The following is a 17,473-nucleotide window of genomic DNA, read 5'->3' on the forward strand; positions in this document are numbered from 1 at the left end:
CCTCCTTCACCATGCATGTGGCAAACATATTGCAAATGCTGTGAATAAAGGAAGACTGTAGAGAGCACGGTGTTCTAGGTCAGCCAAATATTTTTCTTCAGTTAATAAGTAGGAGTTGAATTGTGTGATATACTTCTTAAGCATCTTCCATATATTTTTGCATAACTTTTAAAAAAGTAGATCTCCTTATTGTCTTGGGTTCAAATTTGGCAGAGGAAAGGATGTAGTTTTTATTGACAGTTTAAAAAATTTATTTTCAGACAACAAAAAAGCAGTCTACAGAAATGCATACAAACACAACAGTCCCACTGAGCCAAATAGACTCCATCTAACATCGGATCTAAAGACTTTAAAAGGCATTTCTGGCCCTCTATACCTTATGAGAACTTGGGTCTGTGACTCTTTTTACAGATTGAGATTATATTCAAGAGGAATGCTAAGTAATGTAAAAACAAATCTAGAAAGCTCTTCTAAAGCTACTCTTGTTTTTTTGGGGGGGGGGTTTGTTTGTTTGTTTGTTTTGCTTTGATCCAAGACAAGGTGATACCTCAAGTAGCGATGCTAGGTGAGTGCTTTTTCCCTTCTAGAGGGAAGATTCCATAAGTAAGTCTTATGCTTGCCTTGAAATGCAGCTCCCATCTGATCCCAATAAGAACAGAAACTATCTGAAAAAATGAGCTTTTGCCATAGGCATCTAATCTGTGCATATGCTTCGCCACTTGCTGGGTGATCAGAAATCTCCTTTTTGTCCTTTTTAAAGGTGAACGCCCATTCCAGTGTAATCAGTGTGGGGCATCTTTTACTCAGAAAGGTAACCTCCTCCGCCACATTAAACTGCACACAGGGGAAAAACCTTTTAAGTGTCACCTCTGCAACTACGCATGCCAGAGAAGAGATGCACTCACAGGTCATCTTAGGACACATTCTGGTAAGTGAGAGCAATGAGCATTCCATATCTAGTAAATGTGTGTTCCTCAGTGCCCATGGCGGAAACTAGAAAGAGTTAAATATGGAGGTTTTAATCTGTCATTCCTGTTCTGAAGGGTTACAACAGCAGAGACCTCTAGGGCTAATTACACTTCCATTAAGGCATTAATTGCTCTCCGTCTGGCTCAATGGGGATGATCATCAACCTACCATCTTGGCTCCCCTAGAGAACAACACAGTCAGACAGGAAAAGCCTGCCCTATAAAAACGCCTTTTTAATTTTTGCAAAAAAATGAGAGCCATCAGTATTTTTTATGGTAACTTTGTTAAAAGATTGTTTTCCTAAAAATACACACACATACTTTTCAATCAAAAGTCTGGATAAAGCAGAGGATGTACAGTTTGTAAGTTATGTAAAACCATAAACTGTGTATAAATTATTGTTGGGGGTTAGTTTTGGCCATTCTGGGCTAAATTTCTTTTTTTTAAATTGAAATATAATTGACAGTATAACATTGTATTCATTTTAGGTGTATTTGAACTAAATTTCTTAAAGCCAAGTTTGTGTTTGATCAGCCTATTTCTTTTTAATCTCTGAAAGATGAGCAGCAGTAAGAATTCACAAAAAGCTATGTTCTGTCTTGATGTTTTCACTCCTTATTTTTAACCACGGAAGATCATTTTTTTTTCAACATTTAGAATTTCCCTCCTAGAAAAATAAAACTGAGTTTATTTTCAAATTTGGGACCTCATGTTCTTGATGTTATCTGACAGAATTTTAATTGAAGAAAAAAAAAAAGGTTGTTTTTTTGTCAATCCACATACCGCTTTGACTAAAACCCAGCCCTAAATCTGCAAGTGGTCACAATTCAGAGACTAGGGGTTAAACAAGTCAGCCCCCACGAAACCCACCATGAGAAATCCTAAATGGCAAAAGAAGGGTTTCTGTTACAGCTCATTGTTCAAAGAGTAATGAATTAAGACTGAATTTGGTCCAAAAAATTAAAATAGTTCTCTTCAGTTGCTTTTTCCAAGTTAAGATCCAACAAAAAGTAGTCATTCTAAAGATGGATTCTAGAAGACCCCAATTTATGCAGAAACTTAACAGTTTTAGCCCTAGCAAACCTGCATTTATTTTAATTTGAGATTCCATAAGGACATTTTAGTGCTTTAAGTCCCAAAGGCGCTGTTTAAACAGAGCAAGAGGATGAGAAAATAAAAAATCTCAGTCCCTAAAACTCTGAAAAATTCATAGGGTACATTTCATTAGCAAATCAGAAAGGCCAGACCTATACACAGAGTTGAAGTTATTACTCACACATTTAAAAACAATGACACATTTGGAGGAAATAGGAGGATAAGGGAGGCCTGAATTGTGTGGATGAACTTTTGAGGAAGCCTTTGCTTTATCTTAGAAATTGTGATGAAGTCATTTTTGCAATTCCTTCTATTTCTGTTATTCAAAAATATTCTCACTTGGTTAGCTCAGTTGTTATTGATTTAGCCCAGAATTTGCTATAGCCCAATGTGGGCAAGGACAAGCCACATTAATCCAAATATGACAATGCTCTAAAAAGGTCAAAGAGGGAAGGGTATAGGTCAAGTGGTAGAGCGCATGCTTAGCATGCAGGAGGTCCTGGGTTCAATCCCCAGTACCTCCTCTAAACATAAATAAATAAACCTAATTACCCACCCCCCAAAAAGAAAAAAACTAACAAATAGGCTGAATGGCTAACTCCCATGAACTGTAGCATTCTTTACTTACAGCAGAAGGGATCTCTTCCTATTTCATTCTTAAACCGCAGTAACCTCCTTGAAAAATAAAAAAGTCCCCCTTTTATTTTTTTCCTGAAGAAACAAGATTGGATCTGGAGCCAAAATATTGTGCTCAATAATAGTCATCAAATCCAAATCCTTTCATTTGTGAAAGGACCCTATCCTTTCAAAGAATACTCTAATATAAATAATTGTAGACTGTACTGTATTTCAGTTAACTAAATTTAAAAGTAATGTAGATGCACAGGTATCCAAATCCTCGGGCTTCTCTCAGCTTCTCTCTAGTGGACAGTGTTCGCAGGGCCCCAACACACCATTTGTTCTATAACCCCGGAGGGTCACTGTGTGCCCCTTGTGCTCTCCTTATAGTTGAGAAACCCTATAAATGTGAGTTTTGCGGAAGGAGTTACAAGCAGAGAAGTTCCCTTGAGGAGCACAAGGAGCGCTGCCGTACATTTCTTCAGAGCACTGACCTGGGGGAGACCGGTGAGTTCACGCAACACCCGTTCTGCACACGTTTAGCGAGCATCTGCTGTCCTAGGTAGCAAATAAAAAGCAAATATCCTGCTCCCGTGGAGTTGTATTTTAATAGGGAAAGACAGACTAGAAACAAAGTGAATTAGTAACTAATACAGTGTATCAGAAGGTAATGATTGCTCTTGAGAAAAATGAAGCAGGTTACTGGGGGCTGAAGGTGAGTTAGGGAAAACGTCAACAAGCTGAGATTTTAACAGACTTAAAGGCATGAGGAGAGAGCCCCTGCCCATAACTAGGAAATAGGAAGTGCAAAGGCCCTGGGGCTTGAGTTTGAAGAAATGCAGATAGTCCTTTGTGGCTGGAGCAGCAGAGTGAGTAATGGGACACAGGCCAGAGAGGAAATAGGAAACCAGATCTTATCAGGCCTTGTAGACCATTGTAAAGACGTTGGCTTTTACTCTGAGTGAAACTGAAAATCTTCAGAGGACTTTGAACAGAGAGGTGACATGATTGGACTTCTCATTTGAAGAAAAAAAAGTCCCTCTACTTGCTATGGAGAATAGATTGTATTTGGACAAGATCAGAAATTGGGGAGTCCAGTTAGGAGGCCGTTGCCATAATTCAAGCAAGAGAAAATTGTCTCTTGGTAGTGGTAGCGGTAGTGCAAAGCCTTCTAATTCTGTATCATATAGTTTAAAGATAGAACCAACAGGATTTCTTCACAGATTGATATGGGATGTGATGAAGACTGCAATTGCCATTAACTGAAACGGCAAAGATTGAGGGGAGAGGCAGCCGGAAGGGTGGCTAGGGCAGAGTCCATTAAAATCCACAAGAATTTTCTTTGTTTCATATATGCCTATGGCAAATCATATACTTGTCTACTTACATGATTCGTTGTGGCGCCTATATTTGGCTTTGGGAATTTCATATTTTATTCAGTGCTCTGAATTGCATGCCTAATGGCCGTTGAAACACTGGATGTCTTTCCATACACTCAATTGTGGTTTTCTTTCTTTTCATTCTTGAGTTGAAACAAACTGAAACCTTTTTTTGTGCCACCTCTCTGCAATTGTCCTTTGACTCGCGTGGTTGCTTGTCAGCCTGGTTCTGCAGCTTGGGTTTTCTGGTATTTGTATTTGGTTACTTGAGCCAGTTGCTTATCTAGAGTAGGTGTTAAGTCCTCGTGGGATTTGGTGTTTGACAGCAGTAGCTGCAGTTGGAACATTCTAAGACAGAAAGATAATGATAATATGACAGAAATAATGTGAAACTCAGGAAAAATGGAGTGGAAATCGTGAGTAGTTTAACTGTACCCATGTTGAGTGAGAGGAAACTTTTGTTTTAGAGAAAGCCTATTTTATGGTGTTAGGAGCTGGCCAACTGAATTCCGTTGGTTTGCACTGCTTCTGCTTTTTATCCTGATGGCATCTTTAGTGTTATCAAGGAGTTGGATTTCCTCCTTATTTCTAAAGAGAAATGTTTACTTTCTTTCAAAAAAAAAAAAAAGACACCAAAAACTTGGGTTTTGACATCTTAAGCAACATGCTTAAAGTTGATCAGGCAGTCCTTGGCCATCTTTACATGCAGTTCCACATTTCAGACAATAGACGAAGCTCTTACTGTGAGAAATTCCCCACAATATGAAAATCTGTACTATTCCAAATAGAATCATTATTATTTGAAGCTGGAAGGATTAAAAAGAGCATCTAATCCTACCTCATCATCTTAGAAGTGAGGATAGTGAGACTCCTCCATGACTTACTTAAAAATCACTAGAAATTTCATTGTTTTCATCATTAGGAATTTTTTTTTTATTTTAAAAGACATAGTGGGATCTCATTCACATACCATTAAATTTATCCTTTCAAAGTGTACAATTCAGTAGTTTTTAACACATTCACAAAATCATACAACCATCACCACTGTCTAATTTCATAACATTTTTGTCACCCCAAAAGAAGCCCTGTACCCCTTAGCAATCACTCCCATTCCCCTCTCCAGCCTCCAGCAACCATTAATCTGCTTTCTTTCTCTGGGGATTTGCCTATTCTGAACGTTTCATGGGAATAGAATCATAAAATTGTGTAACCTTTTATGTCTGACTTCTTTCACTTGGCGTAATGTTTTCAGGGTTCATCCACGAGGCAGCACTTCATTCCTTTTTATGGCCGAATAATATTCTATTATATGGATTTACTGCATTTTATTCATCCATTCATCAGTTAGTGGACATTTGGGTTTTTTCCACTTTTGGAAAATGTGGCTTGATTAGCTGTATTTTTTCGAAAGTTATATATTTTCTAGTTAGCAAAGGAAATATGTAGTAACACACGTACTAATAGGATTGATTGTCCTTTGAAGTCGGGGGAAAATCAATAAACTATCCTCTATGAACAGTAAGTTCAAAATTACTGACTTGGAAGTAAGATTATCACCTTACTTCTCATCTCCATAACCTTTTTTAGGAATTTCAAACTAGAAAAGTATCAAAAGAAATGTTTTTGCTGTCTTCAGTGGTATAAGGTGATTCAGGAAATACTGAAATACAGAGGTTGAGTCAATTTGCATTTCATGGGTTGGTTTGATGGACTCATGCAATGCACTTTAAGTATCAGCAAAAAAATAATGGGTTAACTAAGTCAGCAAGTTTTGATTTTTTTTTAAAAGCAAATATGTTGTTATGGTAGTTTCAGGTTACAAAATGTATAAAGTCATAGCTTAGTCAAACATAATAAATACTGCAAGTCAGTCAGCATACTAATCTATCTTTTATATTTCAAATAGTTGTCATGATTTTTCCTGAAATCGAAAATATAAAGAATGTTTTACACAAGTCAGTCCTTTAATAATTGCCACCGCTCCCTACATGGTTTCAATTTCTGTTTCGTTCTTAAAACTGGGGGTCCCAACCTGGACAGAGTGCTCCCTTCTGAGCCTGACCAGTCTGGTGTCACCAGTGGTCCCTCTCATCCCTTCATCCCTAACTTTCAAAGTGATGATGTGCCACTGTGGACATGGCGCTTTTCATCAAATGATCCTTGTAAATTGAAGTGCAGCCTAATGTGAGAGCCAAGCCTTGGGACATACCTCCCCCCATCAGGAAGCAGAACAGATGAAAAGGCCTTAGACTGGAGACCAGTCTGCAAAAGCATGCCGTGTTGGGCAACAGGACTCATGGCCTTGCTAATTATTTTCTTTTGTTCAAAGGGCGTCTCCTGGATTCTCATGTGCCAGGCTCTGTGTCAGAGCTGTTGGTAAAGATGAGTGACAGTTAAGCCCCTACCTTTGAAGGACCCACATCCCAGCACGGGGCTGGGCACTTGATCTGTTAATATAATACAAAGGTCTCATAGAGACACATGTGACTGTGTTCCTTCAGTCCATGTTTCTGCACCAGACATTATCAGGATACTCCAAGTCTGCTGTCTTAATGTCATATATAGTATGAAAAGAAGACCACAGATTTCATTTTCTTATTAGCTTGATCCTTATTCCAGAAAAGGACAAACAGCTGGTGTAGAGATTCACTTAGGCACATTTCACACAAATTATGAATACTTGGAGCAGGACATATTTTGGTATGACAGTGAGTTCTAGAAATACCAATATTGAATAATTTATTTATGAATCTCGGAGTCAAAACCTTTTATCTTCATTCTCATTGTTGCGGTTGAGATAATATAAGCATGAGAATTTCAGGATAAACATATTTTTACCAAATAACAGTCCAAAGAAAAAGCTTAAAGTGTTTAAAGAATCTATTTTCCCAATAGATTATTCTTAAAAAAAAATACTAACTCACAAGTAATATTCATTTTACTTGCTCAAAAGGCAACAGTTTTATGTAACTTTTTTGTTAGAACCTGCCTCACTCTTTGATAGCAATCTCTTGTTAAACAATTCTTACTACACACTTTGTTCCACTCTCCATTAGTTACTGCTGACCACACCACAGAAGACAGGAAGCAATGCCTCTTATTTGAGCTCCATTTAACACTTCAAGATCTAATGAAGGATTCTGAGCAAAAACAAAAGCACAACAAATTAATAGTTAAATCTGCAGTCATTTTCAGATAGAAATGGCATCGTGCAGTTAACTGAAAACCGGAGAAACGATTAACACTTGTGCAGAGATTAGAGATAGTCACTTATTCTGTAATTATGACTTCTTATGAATGTTATTATTTATTTTTTCCACATGTCTTTAAAATCATTTTTAAAATGAAAATTGGTATATCTGCTTTTTTTCCAGTAAGCAAGTGACATGATGGGGAATTGATCTAGAATTATAGTCCCACTCTTCCTGTGCTCACTCATGAACCAAGTGTGCAAATTGTTTCTTGCCATTATTCCATATCCCCACACCCACCCCTTACAACATTAAACTGCCAAACACCACCCAGGAACGGATTTCCTATTTCGTCATTTAAACCCATTATCTTGTTCCCTTACTATCTTGCTAAACTGGTTTCCCTCCGCTAACATTCTGAGACGTGATGTGCCAAGATAACAAGTCTAGACTCTTTGTATAAATAGACAGTTGGATCTTAAAGTTGAAGCAGAGGACCGAAGCTAATAGTCCTTTTTTTCCCCCTCCCTTTTCAGTGTACTGCCTAAACTCCTTGTAATCCCAAAGAGATTGATTGTCTTAACTCCAGAGCATTTCTTTGTGTTTCAGAGGCTGCTCCTTTAGTACAGCAGCTGTCCAACAACTGCAAGGCAGTTCGGGGAAGAAAGTGAGAGTGCACCATATCCAATTGAAATTTTAGCCTTTGCCTAACTTGCCAATTAGAAAACACGGTTAATTTAGTAGAGATTAACTTAATCTCTGGAATGTGTTCGCACATACAATGAAGACTGGAATCTTGGAGTTGATATTTTGTGCAAATGACCCAGTGGGAGGGTGTTGGAAGCCCTCTAGATCGGTGGTTTCAGAGGATTCGCTTCAATCTAACCAGAGTTGTGGAAATGGAAAAGTCTCCACCCATGCCTCAAATTATCTGTCTATCCATGACACTCCAGAATTTTATCTTTTTAAATGTCAGTCATTTGGTCACTGGTTTACAGAGTAAGATTTACCTAGAAATGACTGTCAAGACAAGCTTGGTGAGTTAACCAGGGATAAAAGATGATGCTATCTCGGAAGGTTGCCATTTAGCGGCATGCCCTAATTATGTTATTTAGGTCAGTGTATCCCCGCTTTAGCATCCTCCCAGATATAGAGTACACTGAGTATGTGTCCTCAGAAAGATGCTTGTGGTAACTGATAATGACTTTGGTTAAATGTAGACAGTGGCTGCTGAGAGCCAAACGGGAAAACTAAACTGGCAGGGCGGACAGATCTCTGGGTAATGATGGGGCCGTTAGACGGGTGACTGAAAAGACTAAATAAGAGTAGTGGTAAAGTGGGTGGGGATAGAGTTAAAACTTCCCAAAGGACTGTTTTTCATTCTTATTTCGTTATAAATCTTTTTGATAATGAATACATAGTGGATGTGGGGTGGGGGGCGGGGGGGGGGAACCCTTACCTGGATTTAATCCTCTCAGAGTTGCTGGAAGCAGAATGAATGTTCCTAGTCAAAGCACAAACTAAGCTACCTCCCTGATGCTTCTAAGAAAAAGCCTTCTTATAACAGCCTCAGGAACTTATTTCAAATCCCAGGCCTTTGTCTTTCATCTCTCTGCTCTCAGGGCTCTGGGTAGTGCCACATCTGGTGGTGGTTTGTGTGAAAGGAAATAATATGTATAATAGTTTCCTGTTTGGTCATTTAAACCTATCCCTGTGCTGGACAGAATTTGACCCACTTCACTCAATAGCAGTGTCCTGTCACTAAAGTACCTGTTACTTACAACGCTCAGTCAGCTGAAGTTCCAGCGCTTTACCACCAGCCCAAAAGCTGCCTGGGGCCCCTTATTCAGACCATTATTGTTTTCATTTGCACACATAGTATTGTTATAGCTTAAACTGGAGGTTGAGATTTATTTCTTTAGAGCATAAAATTATTTTTGATAAACTCACAAGGTCTCAGTAATAAGGTCTTTATCACCATCCTCTTCCTTATTTTTGGAGCCAGATTTCATTTTATTCTTGAATTTTCAAAACCCCGAGCTTTATAATTTATTGTGTAATGACTGGCAAGGAGTTAAAAAAAAAACAACAGAACCAAAAACATGCCAATAATAAATTGAAAAATATTTAATACTTTGAATTCTCTTTTCTTGATTTGACTTTGGTTCTCTCACCCTGGTCATACTTGACAGTCTTGCCCTTGAGGTCTTTCTCTGTCTTTCATTGACTGCAGAGGTGGTCAGTTTTCTTCTCTCTGGGCGTGTCCATTTGTGGTTCTGCATGTCTGAGAGACCATGGAACTCGTGACATTATTTCTGTATGTTAGAATCTCTTCACACAGCAAACTCTTCAACTACAGAATGAGCACTGACAATTCCTAAATCTGGGTGTATATTTGAGGGGAAAAAAATTCCATTCTGCGATCATCAACTTACTTTTTCACTCTAGTCCCTTAAACTAATTTCAGTTTCTTCTTCCTTAGAGACATTAGGAATGTACAGATGCAACATTTTAGTCTGGACCTCTTGAAATGTTTATGATAAAACAGAGGGAAATGTTTGTAGCATCACAACATGTTTGCTTAGGGCAGGGGTAAGCAAAACTAGGACCCGAAGGCCAAATGCTGTCATAGCCTCTATGTACACAGGGTACATTTTTTTTAAAGGTAGTGGGTCAAGGGAAAAACCAAAGAATATGGAAAAGAGACTACATGTGTCTCACAAAGTTCAAAATACCACTAAGGTTTAAAATACTTACTATCTGGCCCTTTATGGGAAAAAGTTGACTGATCCCTAGCTTGGGCTAGTATCATGTGTTAAAATTTAAAGCCTTGTGTTTAGAAAAGCTGATATCTCTTTGAACTTCAGATATAAATTATTATTGGGGACTGCCTGCTGTACTAAACTGTACTGTATTTATTCCAATTTACTGTTTAGTTGATTCAATGTTGGCACTATTTGTATATTCTTCTAGTGGTTCTCAATTCTGGCTGCATCTTAGAATCATCTGGAGAGCTTTAAAAATACTACTGCCCAGGCCCCTCCACCAGAGATCCTGACTTAATTGATCTGAAGAGGGGCCTGGGCATAGGTGGCTGTAGGCTCTGCAGGTGGTTCCTAATGTTCAGGCAGGTCTGAGAACCACAGCCCTACACCACTTAAAGGTCTGTTTGTGGACTGACAATTAGACCATATTCTTAGGCAGTTTTTATTCACATTTTTCATTAGAAATATAATAAAGATGCATGATACAAATTGCTCTTTAATTTCAAGACAGAGTGTTGCTCAGGGAAATTTTAACTGAGACAGTTTTGAAATGTGAAGAGCATATGAAACAGATAATGCAGAGCCCAGAGAAATAGAACTGAAGAGATAGGAACTGAAAGGAGCATGCTGGAAAAAAAAAAAAAAAAAAGAAAGAAAAAGAAAAAACCACTCAGAATTTCAATACACAAATCACTGAGTAGATTTCTTGCTGTCTGGGTAAGTGTATCTATTTTCAAAAGTGCTATTAACATAAACAGAGCAGTAAATCTGGGGCACCATACTTTTTTTTTTTCAAAGTTGTTAAGAAGAATTATATCAGTCTGCAGGTGTCACACGCAGTTACTCAGAATCAGAAAGAAAGCTGATCGGGGGTTAGAAGATCTCCATCTATCTATCTTTTTGCAACCAACCACGTCCAGGCTGTTTATTTAATACTTCCTCTTGCTAATGAAGGTACTGGTTGGGGATGGGTCGGGCTTTCCCATGTCAGCATAAGGCTGCAAGATTTGAATGTGCCCTGGTGCTGGCTTCACTGACCACAGGAGGTACCCCAGGCAAGGATCTGAGCAGTAATAACAGGTAACAATAGAATGTGCATCAGACTTCTGATACGTTTCCTTCCAGTTTATTTCTTTTTCTCCCCATTTACCGACGTGTTCTTTTCCCTCTTCTTTTTTTTTTCCCAAACCAGCAAGTGCGGAGGCAAGACACATCAAAGCAGAGATGGGAAGTGAAAGAGCTCTCGTTCTGGACAGATTAGCAAGCAATGTGGCAAAACGAAAAAGCTCGATGCCTCAGAAATTCATTGGTAAGAATACAACCCTTTTTCCTGCTGTTGTTAGCAGATAGTTTGAATGAGATAACATAGGATGCTTACTACACAGACCCTTCCTAGTTTAATCTCTGTTTTAAAAAAAGGTAATTGATTTTCCACAGTACACTTCTATTCTTCAGGATTCATTCTGATAACTAGAGCAAATAGAATAAAGTATTTTAACTAAAGAATCTTAACTACTGCAGATGGAAGTATTTGGTATCCAATTTCCTAAATGGGGTTGGTGTTAAAAATGCTGTTCCTTCCTCTTATTCTGAATGACATATGTTGCATGAGAGAATTTATGCAATTTACACCAGTAAGATGTTCGAGATAGCATTTTTGTAATCTTTTGTAATTATATTTTACAAGTTGGTTCCTTTATCACGCTCAACCCTTTTTCATGCTCTAAAACGTTTTACTATATTTTCTTAAATTTGATTGAGAATTGGTTTTAAAAGAAAGTGGTTAGGAAAACAGATTTCAATAACAAGGTTTGATTTAATCATTTGTCTCACTGGAGTTAATTTTTATGCCATTGGTTTTCACATTGTCAAAAGATACAGCAAGAAAGAGATGGCTAAGAAATAATTATGTCCATTAAAGTGTTCGGACTGCCAAATGGCAGAAATATTTTGCTGAACTCTGCCAGGTGTTTACATAAATGTGACTATGATATTTAAAATAGATTTGATTTTGTGAAGTAGGCAGCTGAATTGAACGTATTGGTTTTGCTATAAACTGAAAGTCGGTGATATTGAACAAAAATAGTTATCACACGAAAATAGACCTCCCTCAACACCAGTATTTTAGAAACGTGTCAGTCTGTTTTTCCAAAGCTGCTGTTGTTTTCTTATTTCAGTCCTTTTGTGTCCTTTTACAGATATTAAGTGTCTGCCTGGTTTTTAAATATGGTTAAATTTTTTTCTGGTCTAGGTGATTTTAAAATTCTGGTCTAGTTAATTTTTTAATTTTATGTGAGTTACAGAGATATACTGAAAGAACCATGCGTTTCAAAACTACCTAGCTTAGTATTTATGCTTACTTATTTTATTTTGATCGGCTGAGAAGTTTTTGTATCCTTTTAGTCACTTTAAAAATAAATTGTGTCAGACTGGAACATTGTGCTGTGCACCAGAAATTGACACATTGTAACTGACTATACTTCAATTAAAAAAAAAGAATAAATTGTGTCAGACTAAAGTTGGTGCATTTCAGTTTAGAGAGACCCCCCTTTCTCCTTATGGTCCTCCCTCTCCTTGGTGAGAAATGTCAGGGGGTATGTAGTGACTTCCATACGGAGTTTAGGCACAGTGGACCAGTTGTGTTTCCAAGAAATTGTTTTAAAATATTGCTCGTGTATCTTTTGAGCTTTTCTTATATGAAGAAGTTCTGGCTGGGGTACAAAAGGAAGCTTGGCTTGCTATTCTCTACCATGAATGTAATTTAATTTGGGGGACATTTTGACTCTAGAAATAGCTGCAGCTGATGTGGGGAGGAACATGGGGAGAAATGGACAAGAAAAAAAAAGTAATGTGACTTAATTTCAATCCAGTTACGGTCAACACATGTTGGTCTAAGAAAACTAAAATATGAGAGAAGATACCTAGTTCACGTAGTTGCCCTAAACCTGTCATGGAGCTGAAGACTTACTTAATATAATAAAAGTTGCTTTGGTATTTTCATGGATTTGGAAACACAAGTCTCATACGTCCAAGTCCATGCCATTTTGCTTATTGCGTCAGGGATCCATTCTGTTTGTTTGTTACCATTGCAACCAGAGGATTTTCATGCCTCCATTTCTAGACTAGATGCCGAGCTTGTAGGTGCTGCTTTCTCTCATCTTCTGAACCGTCACGTTCTCTCTGTGCTGGAATCAGGAAACCCAGCAGAGTTTGCTACTGATTTGAGCTGAGGCACCAACATCAGGACTGCAGGACCCTGAAGCTGGGGGAATATATATATATATATATATTTTTTTTTTTTAATTGTGGTAAAGTACAGTAGGAAGAGCATTGGATTAGAGGCCAAAAGACCCAGGTTCTGACTCCAGTCATTTCTTAACCGTGTGTGTTTAGACAAATCACATAACCTTTCTGGGCCTCTGTTTACTCATCTGTGAAATGAGGAGACCGAACAGGTGATGAAGTGATCGAGAAAGTCCCTCCCAGCTCCATTATTCCACAAGTCTGTGAGAGGAATTAGACAAGCAGCAATTATGAGCATCACTTTTGGTGTATAAGCCCATATGAATAACTTCAGATAACTTTTTTCTCAAGGTTGTACAGATATGGTATTTTTATAATATAAACCATATCATATGTTTTAGGGGTTTTTTTTTTTTTAGGAATATGTCATCAAATCTGAGAATCTATAAAACAGCTGCATTAGTTCAACATTGATATATTTTACTTGGGGCACTACCACTTATTCATTCACTGCTTCATCCATGTATTTATCAGGCAAATGGTTCTGGAGCTCCTGCCATATACGTGATATTCTGGTTCCTGAGCACTGTTCTAATCTCCTAGCGTTAGCTTATACCCTGAGCCTTTTTTTTTTTTTTTAAAGTACAAGAAACCTCTTGAATAATTTAATGGAATCAGCCTTTTTGATAGAAAATAATACTACCATTGGGGAGAAAAGGAACACTATGACAGTGTGCAGCACGTGAGATGAAGTGATATCAAACATATGGGGCTAAGGTTTTCCCTCCGTCTCTTCTCTTACCTCTGTTTCCTCTCCAAGGTGCCATTTTCTGAAAAGACTCAGCTGCCAGGGAAATGGCAATGGGTAAAGTGTGGAGGAAGACTGAGTCACTCTCTTTAATCCTTACTAACAGTTGCACAGCACTCAGACCAACCTTGGCTTCCCTGATCTCTTGAACTGTGAAGGGAAAGGGGAAATGATACCGTCAGGTCAGCCTGCTACTTTCCTAGCAGGGTAGAGGAAATTCCCAGTAGACGGCGTATTTCATCTATTAGAGATGAACTGAGGAAGAGGGAGGGATTGGATTAAGTCTGAATGCATAGAAACACAAAAACATAGTCAGAGTAAAATTAAACTGCCCAAGTAGGAGAAAATTCCCTATTCCCTATTCCCCGAGAGATTTTGTATTGCTTTCTGTCAAATGGGAAATAAATTGACACATATCCTTTAGAAATCAGCAACTTTACATCATCAAAATAATTCTTAGTTGTTCTTTCCAAAGGACAAGAAGACCTTACTTTTAGCACCTAACCCCTTTAGGAGTTGTCCTTTCTCTGAATCTTATTCTCCTGTTGCCAGTTGCTTGACTGTACTTCTAACTAGGCCATCTTCAAATACTTGGCTCAAAATAGAGGCCAGATTTCTCTCCTGGAGGGAGGAGGAAAATGACTACATTTCTGCATATTTCTTCTTCTGATTTTCATTCTTTCTCCAGAAACAGATGTGTTATTCAGACCGAAGTGGTTACCATAGCATCTCCCTATTTTTTTTTATTTCATGTATTACTTTATTTCATGTATTACTTTATTAAAGGAAGTTTTCATGTTGCAAAGAACATGAAAAAAGATCTCACTCACCCTGGGTAAACACGTTAGTGAGGTTTTGACACTTCAGCAAACACTGTCGTTTCTCCCTGTGAAGTAACTAATGAGAAATTGTCTGCTTTGGTTAACAGAGCGACAGGAAGCAGTTTTAATACCTGTTTCTAAAAGCAAAAAGTATCTTCTCCCACCCCTTCCCAAAGGGCTGAAATCCCTAATCCTATAAGCATCCAAAGTCATAGCATTTTAGAACTTGAAGGGATATTAGGAACCACCCAGTGAAGTTCTTTTAAGGGGGCTAGGAAAGACGGAGGGATGCAGCTAGTGACAGAGCAGGACCAGACCCGGGTCCTCAAAAGTGCTGCAGTGCAAGGCTGTCCTGCCCCAGGAGGTCACCCAGAGCAGTGCGTGTCCTGTGTGCTCCCCAGGGGGCTTTGGATAGGGAGGAGCTGGTCATTGGAAGCTGGTGGAAGAAAAATCCTTGAGGAGGGCAGTCATTCTCTCTTCAGGGTGTGTTTTCTTGAGAAAAGAACTGTGGTGACTACATCAGGACAGCTGACTATCACATAGCACTTCATGGCATCTCACAGAGGACAAAGGCTTCTGCAGCCGCAGAATGTGGGCTCCAGCTCAGTTTTCCTCGCCGCCACCCCCACAGCTCTATTCTCTCTCCTCCTTTCTGCTTCTCGTACTGTGGCTTCCTACCCTCCGCTTTCCTCCTCCTGGAAGAGGTGTTAGCCACTTTAGTCTCATTTAGATTGAGATCAGAGCCATTGTCATCATCAGATATTCCATTTGCCCTACTTACCTGCCCCTTTTTTTGCAGGGGTTGGGGGGATATATGTGCTTGGAGTAAGAGTAAGCGATGGTATACATGGGACATTGTATGGAGGTAGCCGCAGACACATTTAAGTGACCTGAAGAAATTTAAAGAAAACCCGAATAAGTCGCATTACCCCCTCATGATGACCATAACTTCGGCGCTGTGTTCGTTTTCTAATGTTCAAATCATTTCCCCCCATCTTCAAAAAAACCTTTCAATGGCTCCTCATTGGAATAAAACCCAAACCTCCCAGGCGTTCTGAGCCTTTCACAATCTGTCTCTAAGTTATCTTTTTTAAATGTATCATTTCAGCCAACTAATCTTTTAATTCAGCGGCGATGAACTACTCCCACTGCTATGTAATGATTCTTTCCGTGCTCACTGTCTGGAATGCCCTCCCTCCCATCTGCCCTTAAACCTGCCCGTGGTCTGCAATCCCAAACTCGCCCAAGTTCTCTCTCTTCCCTGGTCTCCCTCTGCACTCAAGGCGAGTTTAACAGTCTGCTTTTTGTGATACAGATATGTAACTGTCCACCACCATCACTTGCACCACCTCAGATCACAAGGAGACTTTAGAGGACACAATAGATTAATATTTGTCCCATGTTACGTGGCATATTTGAGATGTGCTCTGTATTTTTCTCTCTCTACTCCCTTGGCTACTGTATACTTCGTTCCACCACGTAGTATTAAGGATACTGATTTGTAATGAAATTTTGTAAATGCTGCATCTTATGGACTATTGGACTGCAGTTATGTTTGTATTCTTCAAAGCACCTAACATGGTGTGAGGCAAATAATAATAATAGATCTACCACCCACTTACTGAGTGCTTCCACATGCCAGGTACTCTGTTAAGCACTTTACGGACATCACAACAACTCTGCACATCATATTTCTTGACTGCATGGTGCTGGTCCATATGGAACAAAGCATAGTTGCTTCTCTATTGCTTATGGGAACCATCCCGGCAGAGAATCTGAAGTCACAGCTGGTGGTGGGATTGTGCAGCTGTGGGCAAGGTAGCAACCAGGAGGCAGCAGTTAATGCTCAAACATATACTGAGTATGTAGACCCTTGGATCACATCCTGGTTCTCTGTTGACCAACTGAGCAATCTTGGCAAGCCAATCAACCCATTTGTACTTTAGGTTCTTCATGTGACTAAGAGATGAGAATTCATCTTGGATAAAATGAGACAATACGCAATGTACTTAAGACAGCACTGGGTGTATAGTAGGGACTCAATAAATAGTAGCTCTTCTTCTTAGTGTTATGTGTAAGGCACAGTGCTGGGTGCTGTGAAGTACAGGAGTAAACAGATCAGGGTGGTGGATCTTGTCCGTCGACCCTGAAGGCAGAGGTCTGAATCCACGCACTCAGGTAAATTCCGTTTTAGCTCTAGGCTGTGATTCTGTGCTTTCAAGTTGGCACTTAGAAACCAACAACCATGTATGCCCTTCCCACATTGTAACAATTCAGGGTAGGCAGTTGCTCAGTTTAGAGTCACCAAAGCCTAGAGAGTAGGGATTGACACCTTTAAAAGGAATCCCAGGTAGGGAACAGCCCAACCAGGCAGCCGTGGTTTCTAAACTTAAGACTTGCTGTTGCCATGTGTATCTGCATTGGAAGAAAACCTCTAATTCAGCCCGGAGCTGCAATCATTAATCATTCAAAGGTGTGGTACGATTTTGACTCGAAGCTGGACCAGAGTCTCCGTGCAGGTTTGGGAGCAGTTACACTCTTGTGGTTTGACTAACCTTTTTTATGAGTGTGTTACTAAAGAAAC

At 39.1% G+C, this 17,473-nt stretch overlaps 1 protein-coding gene across 5 annotated transcripts in view; it reads left to right on the top strand.

Annotated features, from left to right (window-relative positions):
* Positions 1 to 17,473, top strand: part of IKZF3 (IKAROS family zinc finger 3) — an 81,636-nt gene that overhangs the window by 55,527 nt on the left and 8,636 nt on the right. For 4 of the 5 annotated variants that reach the window (XM_072938782.1, XM_006214256.4, XM_072938781.1 and 1 more), the window contains 3 exons: positions 761 to 928; positions 3,073 to 3,189; positions 11,210 to 11,326. In XM_072938782.1, the coding sequence (XP_072794883.1) occupies positions 761 to 928; positions 3,073 to 3,189; positions 11,210 to 11,326 (402 nt within the window). Of the gene's footprint in view, positions 1 to 760; positions 929 to 3,072; positions 3,190 to 10,747; positions 11,098 to 11,209; positions 11,327 to 17,473 lie in introns of those variants that run through there. The other variant, XM_006214259.4, reaches the window with a different exon arrangement.

The sequence above is a fragment of the Vicugna pacos genome, chromosome 16 (assembly GCF_048564905.1).
Source record: "Vicugna pacos chromosome 16, VicPac4, whole genome shotgun sequence".
Lineage (NCBI taxonomy): Eukaryota > Metazoa > Chordata > Mammalia > Artiodactyla > Camelidae > Vicugna > Vicugna pacos.